Source organism: Budorcas taxicolor, chromosome 11 (assembly GCF_023091745.1).
Source record: "Budorcas taxicolor isolate Tak-1 chromosome 11, Takin1.1, whole genome shotgun sequence".
Taxonomy (NCBI): domain Eukaryota; kingdom Metazoa; phylum Chordata; class Mammalia; order Artiodactyla; family Bovidae; genus Budorcas; species Budorcas taxicolor.
The window spans coordinates 28,425,903-28,443,532 of record NC_068920.1 but is presented as its reverse complement, the minus strand read 5'-3'; the positions used below and the strand labels follow the sequence as shown (position 1 = coordinate 28,443,532).

Below are 17,630 nucleotides of genomic sequence, written 5' to 3'. Positions count from 1 at the left end.
TTTCAATGAAAGGAATTAACGGTAGAGTGCTTCTCACTTGGTCCAGAAAATATCTTTTCTTATGCCTGTCTAAGGGTAGCAAAATAGGATACTACTTGAAATTAAATTTCTTTACCATGAACCAAGTCTTAGCCAGGAAAAATTAAAGGGGATAAAAATATAAGGATTATTAGAGCTCCAGACATAATTTAAGACGCGGAACTTTTTTTTTTTTTTTTTCGGAACAACTTTCTTAGTCTCTTATAATTCTGCACAATTACTGGATGAAATTCAAATTAGCAATATGATGTTTCTCAGCATGAGATTAAGTCATAAAGTCAACTAGAGAGTAAAATTCATACCTGCAGATTAGTGTATTAGCTGAAGCTAGTTAAGTAATACAGCTTATTGAAAGATGGGCTTAGGAGTAAATGTATATTTATTTTCACCTATTAGTTTCAATCTTCCTTTAATTAGTGATTAGTTGAATAAAGTGAAAAGTAAGTAAATTTAAGTATACTCTATAACTGTGCTAAAACATGAATATTTACTGCATTTAAAAAATAATAAAAAATGTATGCAGAGATAAAATTATCTGAAAGCATATTAGCACTAACCCACTGGACAAAATTAGTAAGAACAGCAACAGAAAGAAAGGTTTTAGGCAAAAGTGTTGAAAATAATACTCACTGATTCTTCATCTTGAATCATCTGTACTAAGCTGTCCAACACAGGTGTCAGATTTCTAAAGAGATTTTAAAGATGTGAACAGTGGAATCAAATCAAAAGCTTTCAGGGGGCTGGTTATTTTCATCATTGTCATATAAAAAATGCAAAAAACTCTTACTTGGATTTCATATTATTAAAATTTTTGCCTAACGCCAGGTGTTGTATTGATCTGTTTTTACTGAGCCACACTATTAAGGTAGATAGGTCAGATTCCAAACCTGGAAAGAATCAGAGTAAATGGAAAATCAACACACATGTGGATAAATAAATTCTCAGAGGGACACAATTAAACAAAGGTGCAAGGCAGTTAGATGACTTTCGGTACTGTCCTGAAATCCCTGGGATTCTAATCTCCTCCCCCCCACCCCCCACCAAAGGAACTTTTTGCCTTCTTTTTATGTCCTATTATTTCACAGGGATAAATTCATTCTCCACAAAGACATATCTAAATCTCTTATGCAACCAGGGGCTAAATAAAGTCAGTAAGGAATGGTGATACATGACAGTAGAAAGTTTCATCTCTCCCCACACCTTTGTGAGAGAAGATTCTGACATACTGTTCACTGGGAGGTGACTGCAGATAAAGTTGTCTATACAAATTCATACAGCATGCTTGTCTTTGCAGGTTCATACTCACATACTACTATAACCAGTAGAAATAAAGCTAATGAAACAGGTTTTTGTATAAATAAATAAGGCCTCAATTTTATTACTACCAAGTCCAACACAAAAAGGTTGTACTCAGATTGTTATCAATATATTGCTGATCTTTTTTTTTTTTTAACTAAATTGTTTTACTGCATAGACTGTTCACTTTTTGGCCATGAAACAAACAAGACTTTGACATGAAATTATTCCATAAATATACTCTCTTAAAACATAAATGCTATAGTTATCATGAAAAAAGTATTTATAAAAATCGTGGAAAAAGAAAAAATAGTCCTCTAATCAAGGAGTGAAATATCAGTTTTATTAAGGTGTCTAGATTGGATTAGACTATTTTGCCTTTACTAACTTCCTTCAGATAATATTTCTATGTGTTTTCTTCTCTAATTTCTGACTTACCATTATCGGAGATGTCTAGGCTGCTGATGTTGTGGATTTCAGCAATGCAGCCTTCTAGTACCTGCGCACCTCCAGATCTCAGCTAGAGAAACACAAACCAAACAGGGGAAAGTGGTCACCTACTGGAAGGGTAAAACCAAAAAATTAAAAATAGGAGAGATAGCCTTGAATTTAGCACCAAAGAAAAAGAGAAAACTTATCAACTTAAAAAAAATATCATCAATGCAAAGGGCCAACCACTAGTCACGATGTCCCATTCCACATAAATCTGAAAATCATTAGAGAAAGAAACAGAAGACAGAGATCACCCTGCATCACCACAGGCAAAACAGTCTCCGTCAACTCACAAGAATTTTCTCCATTTCTGACTTTTGGAAATCTAACGATACCGTTATACGTGAGAAATCACTACTGTTATATCTGATTATTACAGATTTCAGATATAACTCTCCATCACGTAGCAGCAAAACAACTGAAGGAGACCATAAAAACCTAAAAAGTCATTTTCATCTTTTTCCCCAAAACCAAAAGCACATTTTACCAAGGTCAGAATATCTTTTTGTTTCCCATTCAGCAACTATCTGAGTTCTTACTACGTGTTAAAACATTGTGCAGGGTGCAGTTTTCCAAGCTGTGACCCTCTGTTCAGGAAACTTCTGATCTAATAAGAGAAACTATCATTTATTGGGAACCTACTATGGGCCAAAGGACATGGTAGTTTCTCTAGTCACTTAAGAAAATGAAATTTTATTTTAAGATTCTATACCAAATTGATAACACTTTCTACTTGTTCACATTTTGATGTAAAAATTTAAAGAATCCTTATTTCACTATTTTAGATGCAATATGTCTGTGGAACTCTGGACCAAAACCTGCCAATTTCCCTGGCTGCTTATATGATAAGCAGAATTTTGCACAGATCTTTGGGATCACTTTATTCAGTTTTTTTAGCGGGAGTCTTTACATTCAATCTTTTCTATTTTTTCAGGTGACGGCAGATCACTGTGAGATGCCTGATGTGAGCTCTGAAGAGGAGTGTCACACAGAGGCCGACCTCCCTGGAGGCTGGTCTACACCCCCCAAGGAAACCAAGACCAACCAGCTCCACAGCTGAAGGGTTGTGAACCCAGTGGGTAGAACTATGGCTATTTTTATTATATTTTTTGCCAAAGTATTGGCTTATGATAGAGTGGAAATTAAAAAACAACCACCACCAGGTTCTTCACAAATAGACTTAAGAAACACTGCTTCAAGTCGCAGTGAGCATTATATGTAGACCATATCGATATTAAAGCAAGAAACAATTTAGGCAAACACTTCAAAGGAGCATAATCTGCTTTTCAAAACATGAAAAATTTATGCTTTTGAGAAGATAAGCGTAAGTCTTTACAATTTCATTATTTGCTGTTAATGATTTCTCTGTTGAAAAGTCAAACTTCTACAAGAAAATCTCTACTTCTTATAATATATAGAAAAAATATTCCATTTGTGAAAACAGAAAATAGGATGAGGCTGAGAGATTTCAGTGCTCAACTCTGTTTAGTTTACAAATACTCCTAACTGATATTTGTAGCATAAACCCATAATACTAACATTTTTCAGTACTAAAATGTCAACATATCCTAATTTATTGATTCATGAAGTACTTACACAGTGGCCAAGCTAAGGAAAGCCCAAGGAGAAAAAACAAACAAAAAATGTTATCAGCAGTAAGCAGAATAAGAACAGAGAAGCAGAAGTCTCTATCAACACTCAACAGAAAAAAGCAGAGTGAGAAAAAAACACTGCAACTAAAATATACTCCCAAAACAAAAATCCAAAACTTAAATAAGAAAATAACTGATCTTCAGTTACCAAGAACATTCGATTGAATTCACAGGTTATTAGATGCCTAAAATTCCCCCAAAGCTTAAAGCTTTCCCAAAACAGTAAAAGCTTTTCCATTACTGTAAATGAAAATCCTTTTAAATGAATTTGCATAATTAGAGGCTATGTCTGCATGTATGCATGTAAAGCTGGTTTTTAAATTACCCTCATTTGGATCCCACACACTAGCACTGCATAAAAGAATGCAAGATCAAAAAGGAGTAAATGTAACCGAATCACTCAATACTTTTTAAAATGTTAAAAATAAAATCACATTTCTTTCAAGAGAGAAGTGTGGTCTCAAGGAAGGAGGAATATTTCAGCTGTTACTCATAGTTCTAAGTGAATAGTTCTAATACAAAAACATTCATAATGGGGACAGAAGCAAGGTAAACTAAAATCTAGAGAACTTTTAATAATTCATATTCTTTCCTTAAGAACACTTGCCATTTAAAAACAGGTGGTGAATATTACAGATTTAAATGTAAAATACCGCCCCCCTGTTATTTGTCACTTTTCTTCTCCAGGGGTTTTATTTTTAATGAAAAAAATAACTTCAATCTTGGGAAATTTCCTCACATAAAACTGGGAATATTGCAGGATTCTCCAAGGACAAAATGTGGTTTGACGTGATCAGTTCAATATATCCTTGCTGGCTGGGTGCAATGCCAAAGGGTAATTTAGAACCTAGGGATATATAAATTACGGTTTCAGAGATATAACCTAAGAGAAATATATAGGGGCTTCCCTGGTAGTTCAACGGATAAAGAATCTGCCTGCAGTGCAGGAGACCTGGGTTCAATCCCAGGGTTGGGAAGAAGGGAACAGCTACCCACTCCAGTATTCTGGCCTGGAGAATTCCCTGGAGAAGTCCATGGGGTCGTAGAATCAGATATGATGGAATGACTTTCACTTTCAAGAGAGATACGCACAACTGACCCTTGAACAACTTGGGGGATGAGGGGACTTAAGGGAACCAACCCTCCACACAATCAAAAAATCAAGTACAAACTTTACAGATGACCCTCGATATCCAAGGTTCCTTCCCCATGTGCAGATTCAACCAACCATTATGTAGTACTGTAATAGGTATTCAGTGGAAAAAAGTCATGTATAAGTGAATCCAGGCAGTTCAAATCCGTGTTGTTTGAATGTCAGCTGTAATTTTGTGTTTCATTAACCACTGTAAGAAGCAATATAACATGTGACTTGACAAACATGGTCACCAGTACGATGATTCAAGCTATAAGACAGTGGAAGAACATGACACTAAGGCAGTATTAATGGGTCCTCATGCCAGTAGCATCATTTTGAAGGAGGAAACAGACAGAACAGGCTCCATCTTGAAAGCAGGACTCCATCTTGGGCGAGACTGTGGACTTTGAGCTATGCCCAGTATCTATGGAAACGACATACCAACTGGAAAACCAGACCCCCTGAATGGAAGAGCCCAAGGGCTCGTACCTGGACTCTCCATCACCTAAAAGAATACCCTAATTATCTGTGTAACCGAATAGAATCATAAATTCTATGATGCTTATTAGGGTATGATCACAGGCCTATTGGTAATTGTCCACTGTTAACTACCTAGGCTTAAGGCATATGAATCATGGGTTAACTTTGATTGTATCTTTCTTTTCCTTTGTTCAGACTAGTTTCAGGGAATTTGGGGAGGTGGGTTTGGGCACGTACACTTAAGAGTATATAAGGTTTTCACAAAAACTGGTTGGGGTCCTTGGCTAAGAGGAGACTCTGCCTTGGACCCACCGGTATAATAAGCTGCATTCCACTATCTGCATTGTCCTTCTGAGTGAGTTTGTTTCCCGGAACATGTGGCTACAACAATTTTATCACATAATTCATAAATGAATGGCCAAAATGAAGGTAGAATTATCATCAAAATAATAGCCAATTCTACCATCAGTATCTGATTCTTGCCTTAATAAGAAAAAAATATAAATGAAAAAAGGTTACTAGCCATTTGGTGGATCCATATGAAGCTGCCAAGAGTTTGCCATTTTTGACTTACAAAACTGTCAGTTTTATACGGTTCACCAAATACTGCTGTCTTTGAAAGTTATTTCCAATAGGATCACAAAGAAGTTTAAACAAGCTGTGTAACAATCTAACACAGTGTTCTTCATTCGTGTGATACCTATCAACTTATTTGAGAAGAAAATGCCTAAGCACATAATATTCTAAAAATTACTAGTGTTAACAATAATCAGGAAGGCATAGTTTCATTAGAACTCTGCCATTAGTGAGTTGGATTATTTCAGCTTCTTTAGACCTCAGTTTCCTCATCTGTAAGCATGGGAATCCAATGATCACTTATGTCCTTTCCAGTTTTAATCACAGAATTAAATGAATGATGTTGTATTGGTAGCAATCATGAACTTTAATCAGGATAGCAAAGCATATGAGTCATTGCCAATTCAGTATTTTAACCTAACAGAGCAACCAACATTATACAAGTTGTTTTTTATTTGATAGAATAACCCTTTCCATCCCCGTTGTTCTTATTCCTTCCTTCAAAAAAAATTTTATTATTGGCATGCCTTAATAAAGTGCTGGGAAATAATTAATTCATACTACCAGAGATGGTTTCTGTTTTATGGTATGTCTTTCAAACAAAAGAGCACACAGACTTAAACATGAAAATTTCACAATACCAAGTTAGATTTTTAGGATTTTTTCTTCTTTTCACCCCAACAGACAAAAAGACTAGTAAATCACACACAGTTGGCATTCACCCCAGCTCAAAATTGTTAAAAAAAATATATATATATCCTGCACTAACAATTTATATGGCTGATTTCAGACTTGTCAGTTTCTAGAATTTTCAGAGAGGGAAAGCATTAATCTTCAATGTGGAGTTGGCTTGGTGCTCAGCATTTTGTTAGCAGCTAAGGGAAAAACAAAGTAAGATACAAATACTGCCATCTAGAAAGTCACCACCTAGCTGGGAAAGCATACAGGAGCTAGTTTCATAACTGTACAAGGCACTATGTTGCTCAGCGTCCAAATGCATGTCACCATCATTAAGTACGAGCAATTTGGAAAAAAATAAGACCCCAAAGTGCTGAAGCAGTCAAGGAAGAAATTTACAGATAGATAAGCAACAATAGTGAGCAACCTTCATAGGAACCAGATGTTCTAAGGAGCATATTTCAAAGAGCTCTTTAAACCTCATAACAACCTACTAGGAGAGGCATAAATATTGTCTTCATTTCAGACACAGAAATTGAGAGGTAGTGCTATCAACTAATTCACTCAGGACTGCATTGCTAGTTATGGCCAAACCAGGATTGACTAGTACGCGTCTGATGCAGCTACAGAGGAGGCTGGACCTGAACTAGATCCTCAAAGAAAGAGGAGCCTTGGGGAAGAAGAGCGACATGGCAGGAATGTACTGGGAAGAGAGAAGAGTGGGCATAAAAACCCAAGAAGAGGAATGAAGAGCCTTACATCTCTAGTCCTGAGAAAAGACACCAAGTTCGACATGGTAGGTAAAGTGTGGCTCTGAAGAGGCTGGACAGTCTGTCCTGAGGTATTTTCTTGCTGATTTCCACACAAACTAAAAGTTTCAAGACAGTGCAAAGTTCAGGTACACTCTAAAAATGTAAGAAGCTTTTAGCCTCAATTCTCCTCTGTGTGTAGCTGGATAGAAAAAGTGTTGGAATTGTTATAATTTTGATAAGCACCTTAATTTTCCTGTTTTAAAATCAAGATATTAAAAAGCAAAATTAATGACCAAAAACCTTCCCTTTCATATTCTCCAAGTCCAAGTTAGGCTGTACCCATCTGGCCTCCATGAGGAATGCTTCACGGCCTACTTCTCTTGATGGTAAAGCTAGTTTAATGCTTGTTAACTCAAAGCGTCATCACAAAATACTTAAACAACTGGCAAGAAGGGGAGGGATAAAAGGTCATTAAAAGCACATTTGAGTGCTTTCTGAATAGTGTTCCATAACCGTTTGTAGATAAAACTCACAAAACACAGAACATCAGAAACTTGTATAAAGTGTATTTTCCTATTTCGTATATACCCTCTGGAGTCACAGAATTACCCTTTTTCCAAGAAAAAGGCAAAGCAATTTACAGACTATTATCTATTCCAGGACATAGTCTAAAGGTGCTCTTACCTCACAGTTGCTGAGATCAAGAGAAACTCCCTTCAAGTTATGATTAGAAGCCAGGCCCAATAACAGTGCTCTGGGAGGAGGAAACACACACACATTAGATAAAAATTCCACACATTGTCCTGTAAGCACACTGAACAAAGCCCAGAGAAAGAAGGACTTTTCTGAATCATAATGGGTCAAGCGCCAAGCACCATCTCACTTTTCAAAATGCCAACTGCATGTCCACTGACAGCCCTGATAATAATGACAGTCACACTCTCCCATCTGACATGGAGCAGGTCCCTTATAAATGCAAAACCCGACAGGGTTGCTATTCATTGCTATGCAAATAAACCAACAGTGCTCCTAATTGCACACTGAAATTAAACTGTGTTCATCACAGATAAATACCCCCCCCCCGCATCTGCTTGAGAACACCTTTAATTATGTTTAGAATATTCGTAGGCAGTTGTTATTAGAATAGCAAAGTGAAGCTCGGTTTCCCTAAGTGTTATGTTAATGGGGAAGGCAGGCTCTACAGTATTCCGGGATGTGAAATCATACTGGATGAGTTGATGAAAGGACATACAGAGGTGGGATGGGTAAGGGTGTAAAGGCATGGGAGATAAGGTGCAAGCCTTGACTTTGAGAACAGGATCCTGTCTATTCTACTAGCTGGTCACAGGATAAACCCCAAAGAAGTTTCTTATTTGCTTATGGAGGAGATTGGACATATCCTGTGGATCTCATTAAGTAAGAGGATGAATTGATTCCACTTTCACAAGTCAGTTCAATAAAACCCAACACCACTGAATAGGCTTGACAGAAAAATTTCACACATGCACCCACTTCCATTAATTACACCAAAAGCAGGAGAGACCCTCAACGAGGCCTGGTGAGAAGCTGAAAAATGAGTATGAGAGGGGTTCCACTCTCAAGCAAAGGAAACAAATGTGTGTATGAATGACCATAACGCAAGGTGGACAGTCGTAAATGCTAGAGGGCATTTGTCACCTGGGGGTGACTAGAGGGCAGAACCAAGGCAACTGCCACCTGGGGGTGATGACTACCCATTATCAGTGTTCCAGTGACTCAAAAACACCCCAGGGGAGGAGGAGGTGAGAAGGTAGGAGATGATTTCATGTTAGAGTATCTGAGATTTTCCCCCTTTAGTGATTCTCTGGCCTCATCCTCTGAGAGAGAAAGTTCCTGAGGTGGGCAGAGCCCCAGAACTTGGCTACTTCCAGCTATGAAAACAACCCCTGTGGGTAAGAAGGCTGAAGGGAGTGTGTGCCTCTTTATTCCTTTAATCCAGTTCACTGGCCCTTCTTCTCAAACACTGTCCTGTGAAAAAGGGCTGGGCACATCTCATCTGTGGGTATGCCTCTCTGTTCAATCACTTCTTCAAGTGTTTCTCTTTTCCTCAGAAGGAACTTCTCTCCCGTTCTTGGGGGCAGTGTCGAGGCACTAGAAACCAAAAGGCCAGTCCTTGGGTCTCGACCCTATCACTAAGGTGGCCTGAAGGACATGACTTTCATTTCTGTGCCTCGAGTTCTCATCAGCAAAAGGGAGAGGACAGTACCAAAGAGGTCCCTCCATTTCTAAGTTTGCAGTTTCTAAGACTTAGCCACGTATTTTAACACTGCATTATTATAATGTTGAGATGGAGGGAACAGTCTCCCTATTTCTGACATGTAGGTTAAGGCCAAGAAAATAAATGGTGTCCTTTAACATACTTAACTATGGAAGGCCATTGATTAAGAGGTAACGACTCAGGAGACAAGTGAAAATAAATAACCCACAGAAACTGTCCCTAGTAAAATGAAGCAAAAGAGAGCAACTACAGCAAAGCATAGCAGGCACTGGGGAAAACTCTTATCACAAGGCGTGTTGTTACTTTTAACCCAGTGTAAACTGCCTTTGTGGTTTGATCCTCTTGATCTTCGGTTATTAGAGCAAAACTGGTTAAGAGAAGAATTGGTAATTCACCTCCACAGCTCTGGATATGTGATACTAGTTATAATTTTGGAGTAGCACATCCCTCCATTTTAATGGCTCTAGTAAGAATACTTGGCCAGGGCTATGGGGTTGACAGAAGGGGGACCACGTGGCAGGGAGGGAGGGTGGTACAGGGAAGAAGGGACAGGGGAGAGGGTGTGAAAGAAGAAGTATAAGCAGTAAATGGGGCCGCGTGCCTCCCTAAGCGATGCTGGAGCAGGGAGCAGGCTTGGGACACACAAGAACCACTCTCTTCCGGAGATTTTAGGAAACACTAAGGGGAACAGTGTCATCTTCTTCTTTAAAACCCCTTAAAATACTTTAATGTGGATGGAAAACAACCTCCAAGGAAAAATACAACTGTGAAAAAAGCAATTAATTACTCTCTTTGTATTGCTTTTGACAGATCTGTCAAAGTGGGGAAGATCTGTTAAGTGGGGAAGTTCTATAAAATATGGACATGTCCAAACTTTAAAGTGTCACTCTCAAGAGAAGGGGCCTTACTTTACCTTTCTTATGGCTACGAATTCCCCATCCTGTAAGAAATGAGAGTCTCCCCCCACTACCCGCTACACCCACCCGGTACACAGGGATGCCATGTGGTTTAGGAAAAGGCCTGAGCCAGTGGTTGCTCAAAGACAGTAACTGCTTTTTTTCACAGTTGTGTTCTTCCTTGGAGTAGAGGACTCTGCAGTGTTCCTCCCCAGAGCCCCCTCGACCACTGGTCCTCTCTGCGAGCTGCCTCAGCTGCAGAAAAGTGACTCACTCAAGGTCACATCTGCTTCCAAGAGCAGCCTGTATCCAAGGACTGATCAACACAGGGGTATAAAGGCCTAGCCTCCTCACCCAGCTCAGGGTCATTCCAACAACAAAGCTCCCATCAGGCTGGCTGAGGGCTTCACTGTGGCAGCCCCAGTTCAACCTCCTCTCTGTCCCATCCCACCTCCTTCCCGCCCGCCCCGCACCTCACGGGTGGGATTCCAAAATCATTTCCTAATAAAATCCTACAGGTGAATTTTCATCTCTAACTCTGCTTCCCAAAAAACCCAACCTGTGACAGTGAGTTTGACAAAGGACTTGGCTTCTCTGAGCTTCGATTTCCTCAGCTGTAAAATAGGGATCATGACACCTGCCCACGGCTGTCAACACGGCAGGTGACAGTTTGTGGGGATGCACCCAGTTCGGCATCCAGCTCAGGGCAGTGTTTTGCAAGTTCCCTTCCATCCTCATCCTCTCACAGGTAAACCCAAGCACCTCTTTTCAAATTATAGTTTCACATTAAATGCACATATGAAATTTTGTTTATAGAATCTTCATCCATCAGCCTTTTCCTCATGTTAAAAATTTTACAGGGTAAAACAACCTGAAGAGACCATAGGCATACCTCCTCATAATGCACTTCACAGATACTGCTTTCTTTCTTTTTTTTGTTTTTTGCAAATTGGAGGTTTGCTGCAATCCTGTGTCAAGCCAATCTACTGGTGCCATTTTTTAAAATAGCGTTTGCTTGCTTCTTGCCTCTGTGTCCCATCTCGCAATATTTCAATCCTTCCACCAGCAAAAAGATTACAACTCACTGATGGCTCAGATGATAGCTAGCCTTTTTTAGCAATAAAGTGTTTCTTATTTATGATATGGACATTTTTTGGACATAATGCTACTGCACACTTAATAAACCACAGTATAGTATGAACATAACTTTTATATGCACCAGGAAACTCAAAAACTCATGTGACTCACTTTATTGTGATATTCACCTTATTGCAGGAACCTGGAAACAACCCTGCAGTATCTCTGAGGTCTGCCTGTACTGATTTATTATTAAACATTCACATAAATAATAAGAGGTCACAAGATTTAACACTGATAAATAACTTTTAAATGTTTATAAGCCTATATTTATCATAAAGTACAAGTAAATTCATGTTCTTGTGGTGAAGATTATTCTATAAAATCAATTGCCCTGATCAATGAAGAACTACTCTATATTCTACAGGACCAAAAACATTGAAAGAATTAGTATACCATGCACCTATCACTAAAACCACTTTGAATATGCTAACTTCATGCTGATATGATATGATAATATCAAATCTGGTTTTGCTTTCTACTCAGTACCCGCCGGTACATAGCCCACTGTCAATCAAATGAGTAAGTGTCTTTAAGTTATAAGGGATTCCCCTTCAGAATATTGATTCTCATAGCTTTATTCATATCCACACAAATGGCCTAATCATGGTTTTTTACTATTTGCAGCTGTTATATTTAGAGATCTCTAATATACAGATACCATTTTTTCTGCCTTTTTTTTTTTTTTTTTTTTTTAAGGCCAGGGAGAAGGGTAGTGGGAAAGGATAGTTAGGGAATTTGGGATGGACATGTACATACTGCCATATTTAAAATGGATAACCAGCAAGGATCTATTGTATAGTACATGGAACACTGCTCAATGTAATGTGGCAGCCTAGATGGGAGGGGAGTTTGCGGGAGAATAGAACAATGTATATGTATGGCTGAGTCCCTTTGCTGTCCACCTGAAACTACTACCACAACATTGTTAACCGGCCTATACCCCAACACAAAAAGCTTAAAAAAATTTTTTTTAATTTTTCAAAAGGCATGCTATAACATCAGAATTTCTTTTTTAGCACTTAGCTATAGATCAACTCTTTCTCAAAGCCTCTGTTGTTTTAGTCATACAGCACTTTGCAGAATACTGTAATCAAGAATTTCGCAGCTCTCAAAAAGAGAATTTACAAATTAATTTGAAAACAATTTTCAGTAAAATGAATAGCAGACATTGATTTTAACATTTTACACAAATTACAGGGGAAAACTGAATGCTGATTTACATGTTAGGTGGGGAAAGAAGAAATCTGTGTGCACATTTGAACATAACTGATAATATAGGTATTCGTAACTAAAATTGAAAATATGTTCGAAGAGAAATTAGATTCTACAGCCCTTTTCATTATTTCTGGCAATGGTGAACAGAAATTCAGGGATAACAAATTATTCTTAAAAGTTCAACTTCACTGCTACTCGTCCACTGGGGCTATTGATCCATAACATAAGTTGCCTGCCAAGTAAAAATACCCAAACAGATACCCAGGTATCCAGAAAGCAAAGCACCTAAAAATTGGTTCTGTTGCACACACAAGTACATATAGTTTGATTATTATTGTTAGTAGAAATATTTAGAATTCACAAAAGAATCGACCTAAAATGGCCTGAACAGAGGTCAGTATAAAGGCAGTGGTACCCAGAAGCACTTTTATAGATCAGTGGCTAATGCCAAGGTCACAAATCAAAGAAGATTTTTTTTTCCCTAGAAGATGCAATAATATCAATAGCACACAATGTACTCGAAAAGAATTTGATTTCCTTTGTGACCCAAAGTAAAAGGCATTTTCATCTGCCTTGACTGTCTTGGGATTGTATGTCTTTTTTCCCTTCCCTCAAACACATTCATAATAACAAATTGAACTTTAAAAGCTCTGGAGAAAATGAATTAACCACTCACTTTAAGGGCTCAGGAGACAGTTTTGTGCCTGAAAGGTTGATCTGCATCAGAGCCAGAGAACTACTAAAAAACTGCTTGAAAGATGGCGGTACTTCTTTTCCTTTCCTGAAAAACAAATCATGAGAGTCATACACTTAAACTTTCATCTCCGCACTCCACTTCCACATTGGCAAAATTATTCATTGGTAATTCAGACACTGTGAAATAATCCATGAATCAGTTGTATCCTCAGTAGAAATTTAAAAGTTAAAAAAAAAAGTCTGAAAGTAAATTCAGTATATTTTTTAAAATGATGTAAGAGAGGTTAAGAAATGTCATTAGATTTTAAAACATTTTATTTCTATTCTTCACAGCCAAGGAACTCATTGAGTTCTATTTCTAGATCTCTAGGAAACTCCATATTTGAGTTTTTAGGAAATAAGTCAAAGAAGACACATATTTCTCACCAGTTTAAAGAGCCTTCCCACTGGATGACATCAGATTGTTAAGGATCGCTACCTGTGTTTGGTGATATTTTCAGATGTAGAGGTCTCAGATGCGCCAAGATTGAGACTGGAGGTCAAGTCTGATTGGCAAGAAGCCTGCATGACAAATATCCTACTCGGCTCTTATAGCCACACCACAAATCTAATTATTTCAGGCCAAATATTAGAAAAAAGACAAAACTCCAAAAGGAAATGGTTATAACCTCCAAAAATATCCCCTTGCTTGCTATTCTAGTGGGAAGTGGATCAAATCACACAACTCAACAAGAAGACAGAGTCAACACCACAATATGAGGGTTTGAGAAAAATGAAATTCCAGAGTCAAAATTGGAATATCAATGCTTAGCTTGTTTTGTTCCATCCTACAGAACTGTTGAAAGGATTCACTAAGTAAAGCACTTAGCCTGATGCACTGTCAACACTCATTTAATGACAGCTATTCATATTCTGTGAGGGAATCATACTATATCAGGGAGGAAGCCATCCTAGAAGTCTAGCTCAACCATGTCTTATTCAACAACATTTTATGCACAGAGGTCTAGGAAGCCAGTCAATATTTGAGAAAGTTTTAAAACACGACAATTTCATTTGTTACTGGAACAACCTGACCTATCCTGACTGTTACACTTCTGAAATTATCTGTGAACCACAGTATGAACAGACTGGCTAACAATCTACAACTCAGTGCAAATGCAGCAATTTTGACATAATTTACTAGGGGCTTCCTATGATTACATCTAGGTAAGGGAGTGGGTATTAAACAGTGTAATCACATCCTCTCATTTGGAAGACAAGGCAATTTGTTAGCACAGTTTCGCTCTATAAGCTTAACAGCTCTACTGACAACCAATCATCACCGAATTCACAGTATTATGAACTCAAAAGAGCTGATTAGATGAAGATCCTTATAGTCTATAATATCATTTCTAACCCAATTCCTCAGTCTATCATAGCTCCACTAAAGCATGGTTTCATGAGCTCTCTTCAAATACATGGGTTGATGGGGCAGTCAATCTACTACCCTCTAAGGTCTTTGAAATACAGTACCTAAGAAAACTCTCAACTTCTCCCATTGTTTTATCTCCTACACTTTACAGTTTCTGATCATATCTGGTTGAGGTCCTTGCGGCATATTTTTGCTATCATAAAGATTTACATCACTGTTAAAGTAAGGCACCATGAGTACTTTAAAATGTAGAATAACTTATTTATGAGACTTAATTGTAGAAGAAAGCAGGTTTAATTCTGATTTTTTCCAACAAAGTGACTATTATCCCTTGGAATATATAAAGCTTTAAAAAGGTGAGCCAATAAAAGAGGAGATAATATTAGGCAGTCCTCCGTGTTATTAAGGAGCATATTATGACTTTGATATTGTTTATGACTTGTGGTAACAAATGCTGAGTGCTGAACTGTATTAATACATGAAATGATAGTAGAATACCAAATCTAAAATAACCCATGTACTTTTCATCATTCTTCTGCATTCTCCCATTCTAAGCTGTTGCTTCTGCTGTGTGTGAATATCTGTTACTTCTAATCTACTGTCTGGTTTTGCAAACAATTCTACATCATGAAGGTAGAAGTGAGGGGCTGAGGCTGGCCCTTCACTTCCACAAATCAGAATACAAGAGCTGTGGGCTGACTATTGTCTTTGCCTTCCAGACACAGTTGAGACTTACTTCAAATGCATTATTGAGAAACACCCTCAGATGTTTCTAAAAGGATTTTTACTGTATTAAGAGAGAATGCCTGTCCACATATGCGAAATGGCACCTTATTATAGAGTTCATATAGGCAGGCTAGAGTTCTTGATAAGAACCCTGTCATGCAGGGAGAAAAGACATAACAAAAATTTGAGCTTGCAAGGTCTGCTATTCATCAATAATGGTTTAGGACCATCTCCTCTTTCACATACAACATGCACCCTTTATTACTGTTTTCATCTTACTACAACGTTCTCTGAGAGAAAGACACTTCTAAAAGATGATGATAATAGCAGAAATGACTTCATACCGGTGAGAAAACACAGTTCTGGAGAGATTGAGCACAGCTAAATATTGAAGGCAGCCACGCAGAAGAGCTCCACAGACCTGGGAAAGAAACAAGGCACTCTTATTTTCAAATATTTCTAAGACTAAGAGAATATCTTATTAGGGAGAAAGCCCATTGTTTCCCATCTAAATAGCTGTTCTGAGACCCCTTGAGCAATATAAAAAAAATATTACCATGTCCAGGGAACATTCAGTATTGGATAAATCCAGATGAGCAATGGCATTTGGCTGGGCCAAAAAACTGTACATGGACTTGAAATAAAAAATAAAAACCAAATATATTAGGATCCGGAAATCACATGCACACAGGCACATGCCCACACACAATACAAGTTAATATTTTAAATAAAGTTGCCCCAGAACCACCCAGGATCATTCTTCACTCTTCCCAAGAGGATCAGCAGAATTTTTTGTCATTCTGTTACCTTCCCTGAGAGCAAAAATCCAAAGAATATTTTAAATTACATTTAAGTTTAAAGAAAAAAAAAAAGCCAAATGGAGTCTTGGCTACCAAACCCCCTTTTTGCTACATATGACTTAGTTTTTTTCTGATTAGCTCTATTTTTGTTATATTATTTTGGGACCGTGCTAATTAATTTTAACTGTTGAGAATGAAAGAGCACCTGAATTGCAGCCACCCTTTCAAAATACTAATGACTTTGAAAGTGTTCAAGGAACCACTACTCTGAATTTGAAACAAAGGGTAGTAGTTTCAGAATATATATTCTCTTTTTGGGTCAACGAAATAATTTTTATATCCTTAGTTACCTCCAAAATCTAACAAGGAAGTACCTGACAACACTATTAGTTGTTTTTTTGGGGGGGTGGGGTGGGGAGGGGGTGTTAAATGTCATTTATAGCTAAGACACTTCAGTTTCTAGGGGGTCACAATGCATAAATGATCCCTTCATCCCCATACAAGGCTATCAGAACCATAAAATTAATAACTCTCTGTTATTCTCTAATTGCCTATGTGAGTAGCAACTGCCAACAGCCACCAATAGCAAACCACATCCAAGCTCCTGCCACAAGGCAAATAGCTAACCTCGGCTTTGCTTCAGTGGATGCCTCGAGACACGTGGAAAAACAAACAAGCTTACAGTGAGACATCCTAGTCCTTGGCAAAGATTCATGAGTGCAGCAACTTCGCTGTAGATGCTTGAGAAAATTCCTCTCTACTAAGGAATTCAGAAGAGCAACAGGCTGGACTATAAGTATTTTAGAATAATCAGACACAGAGAACGTACTGTATTATGAAAATTCTGATTCAGAAAAATCTTTTTTTTTTCCTGACCTAACCAAGATCCAATTCTCTTTGCCTGGCACTGTGATTTTACTCCTGGCCACCAGCTAGGGGAGCTCTAATCACCCTCAAGTGGTGACAAGACCCTACTTGGCCAACACCTCCAGTAGGCCCTGCTAGGCTGGGTTATCCCCCGAAGCACCAGCTGAATGGCTCTCAGAACCTCTGCATGTAGGGGCTAGAAGCCCACTGCCACTCAGGCCTCATCATTCCACTTGCCCTTCCCCACAAGCCCAGCTGCGATAGGACTCCCAGCCAGCTACTTGGCTGTCTTAGGTGACTATGAATGCCCCTATGTTAGCAACCTTCTTGTTTCATCTTCAGGCTCTACTTTAATTTTTCTCTCGATTCTGCTAGTGTGCCACTGTAATGTTTTGGTGGTTTCACATCAGACCCCTGGTTTCATGTTTGGAGGGAGCAGATTTATGAATCATCAGGGAAAGGCACAACTCAGGCTGGACTGAAAGAGTCATGGCACACCAGGAAGCAAGTGCTATGTAAATG

At 38.3% G+C, this 17,630-nt stretch overlaps 1 protein-coding gene across 1 annotated transcript in view; it reads right to left on the bottom strand.

Annotated features, from left to right (window-relative positions):
* The window catches only part of CARMIL1 (capping protein regulator and myosin 1 linker 1), a 308,343-nt gene that overhangs the window by 89,445 nt on the left and 201,268 nt on the right, over positions 1 to 17,630 (bottom strand). The window contains exons 14-20 of the mRNA XM_052648705.1: positions 15,998 to 16,075; positions 15,786 to 15,862; positions 13,285 to 13,389; positions 7,785 to 7,854; positions 1,774 to 1,855; positions 827 to 926; positions 670 to 724 (exon numbers count right to left, since the gene is read on the bottom strand). Of these exons, the coding sequence (XP_052504665.1) occupies positions 670 to 724; positions 827 to 926; positions 1,774 to 1,855; positions 7,785 to 7,854; positions 13,285 to 13,389; positions 15,786 to 15,862; positions 15,998 to 16,075 (567 nt within the window). The remainder of the gene's footprint in view (positions 1 to 669; positions 725 to 826; positions 927 to 1,773; positions 1,856 to 7,784; positions 7,855 to 13,284; positions 13,390 to 15,785; positions 15,863 to 15,997; positions 16,076 to 17,630) is intronic.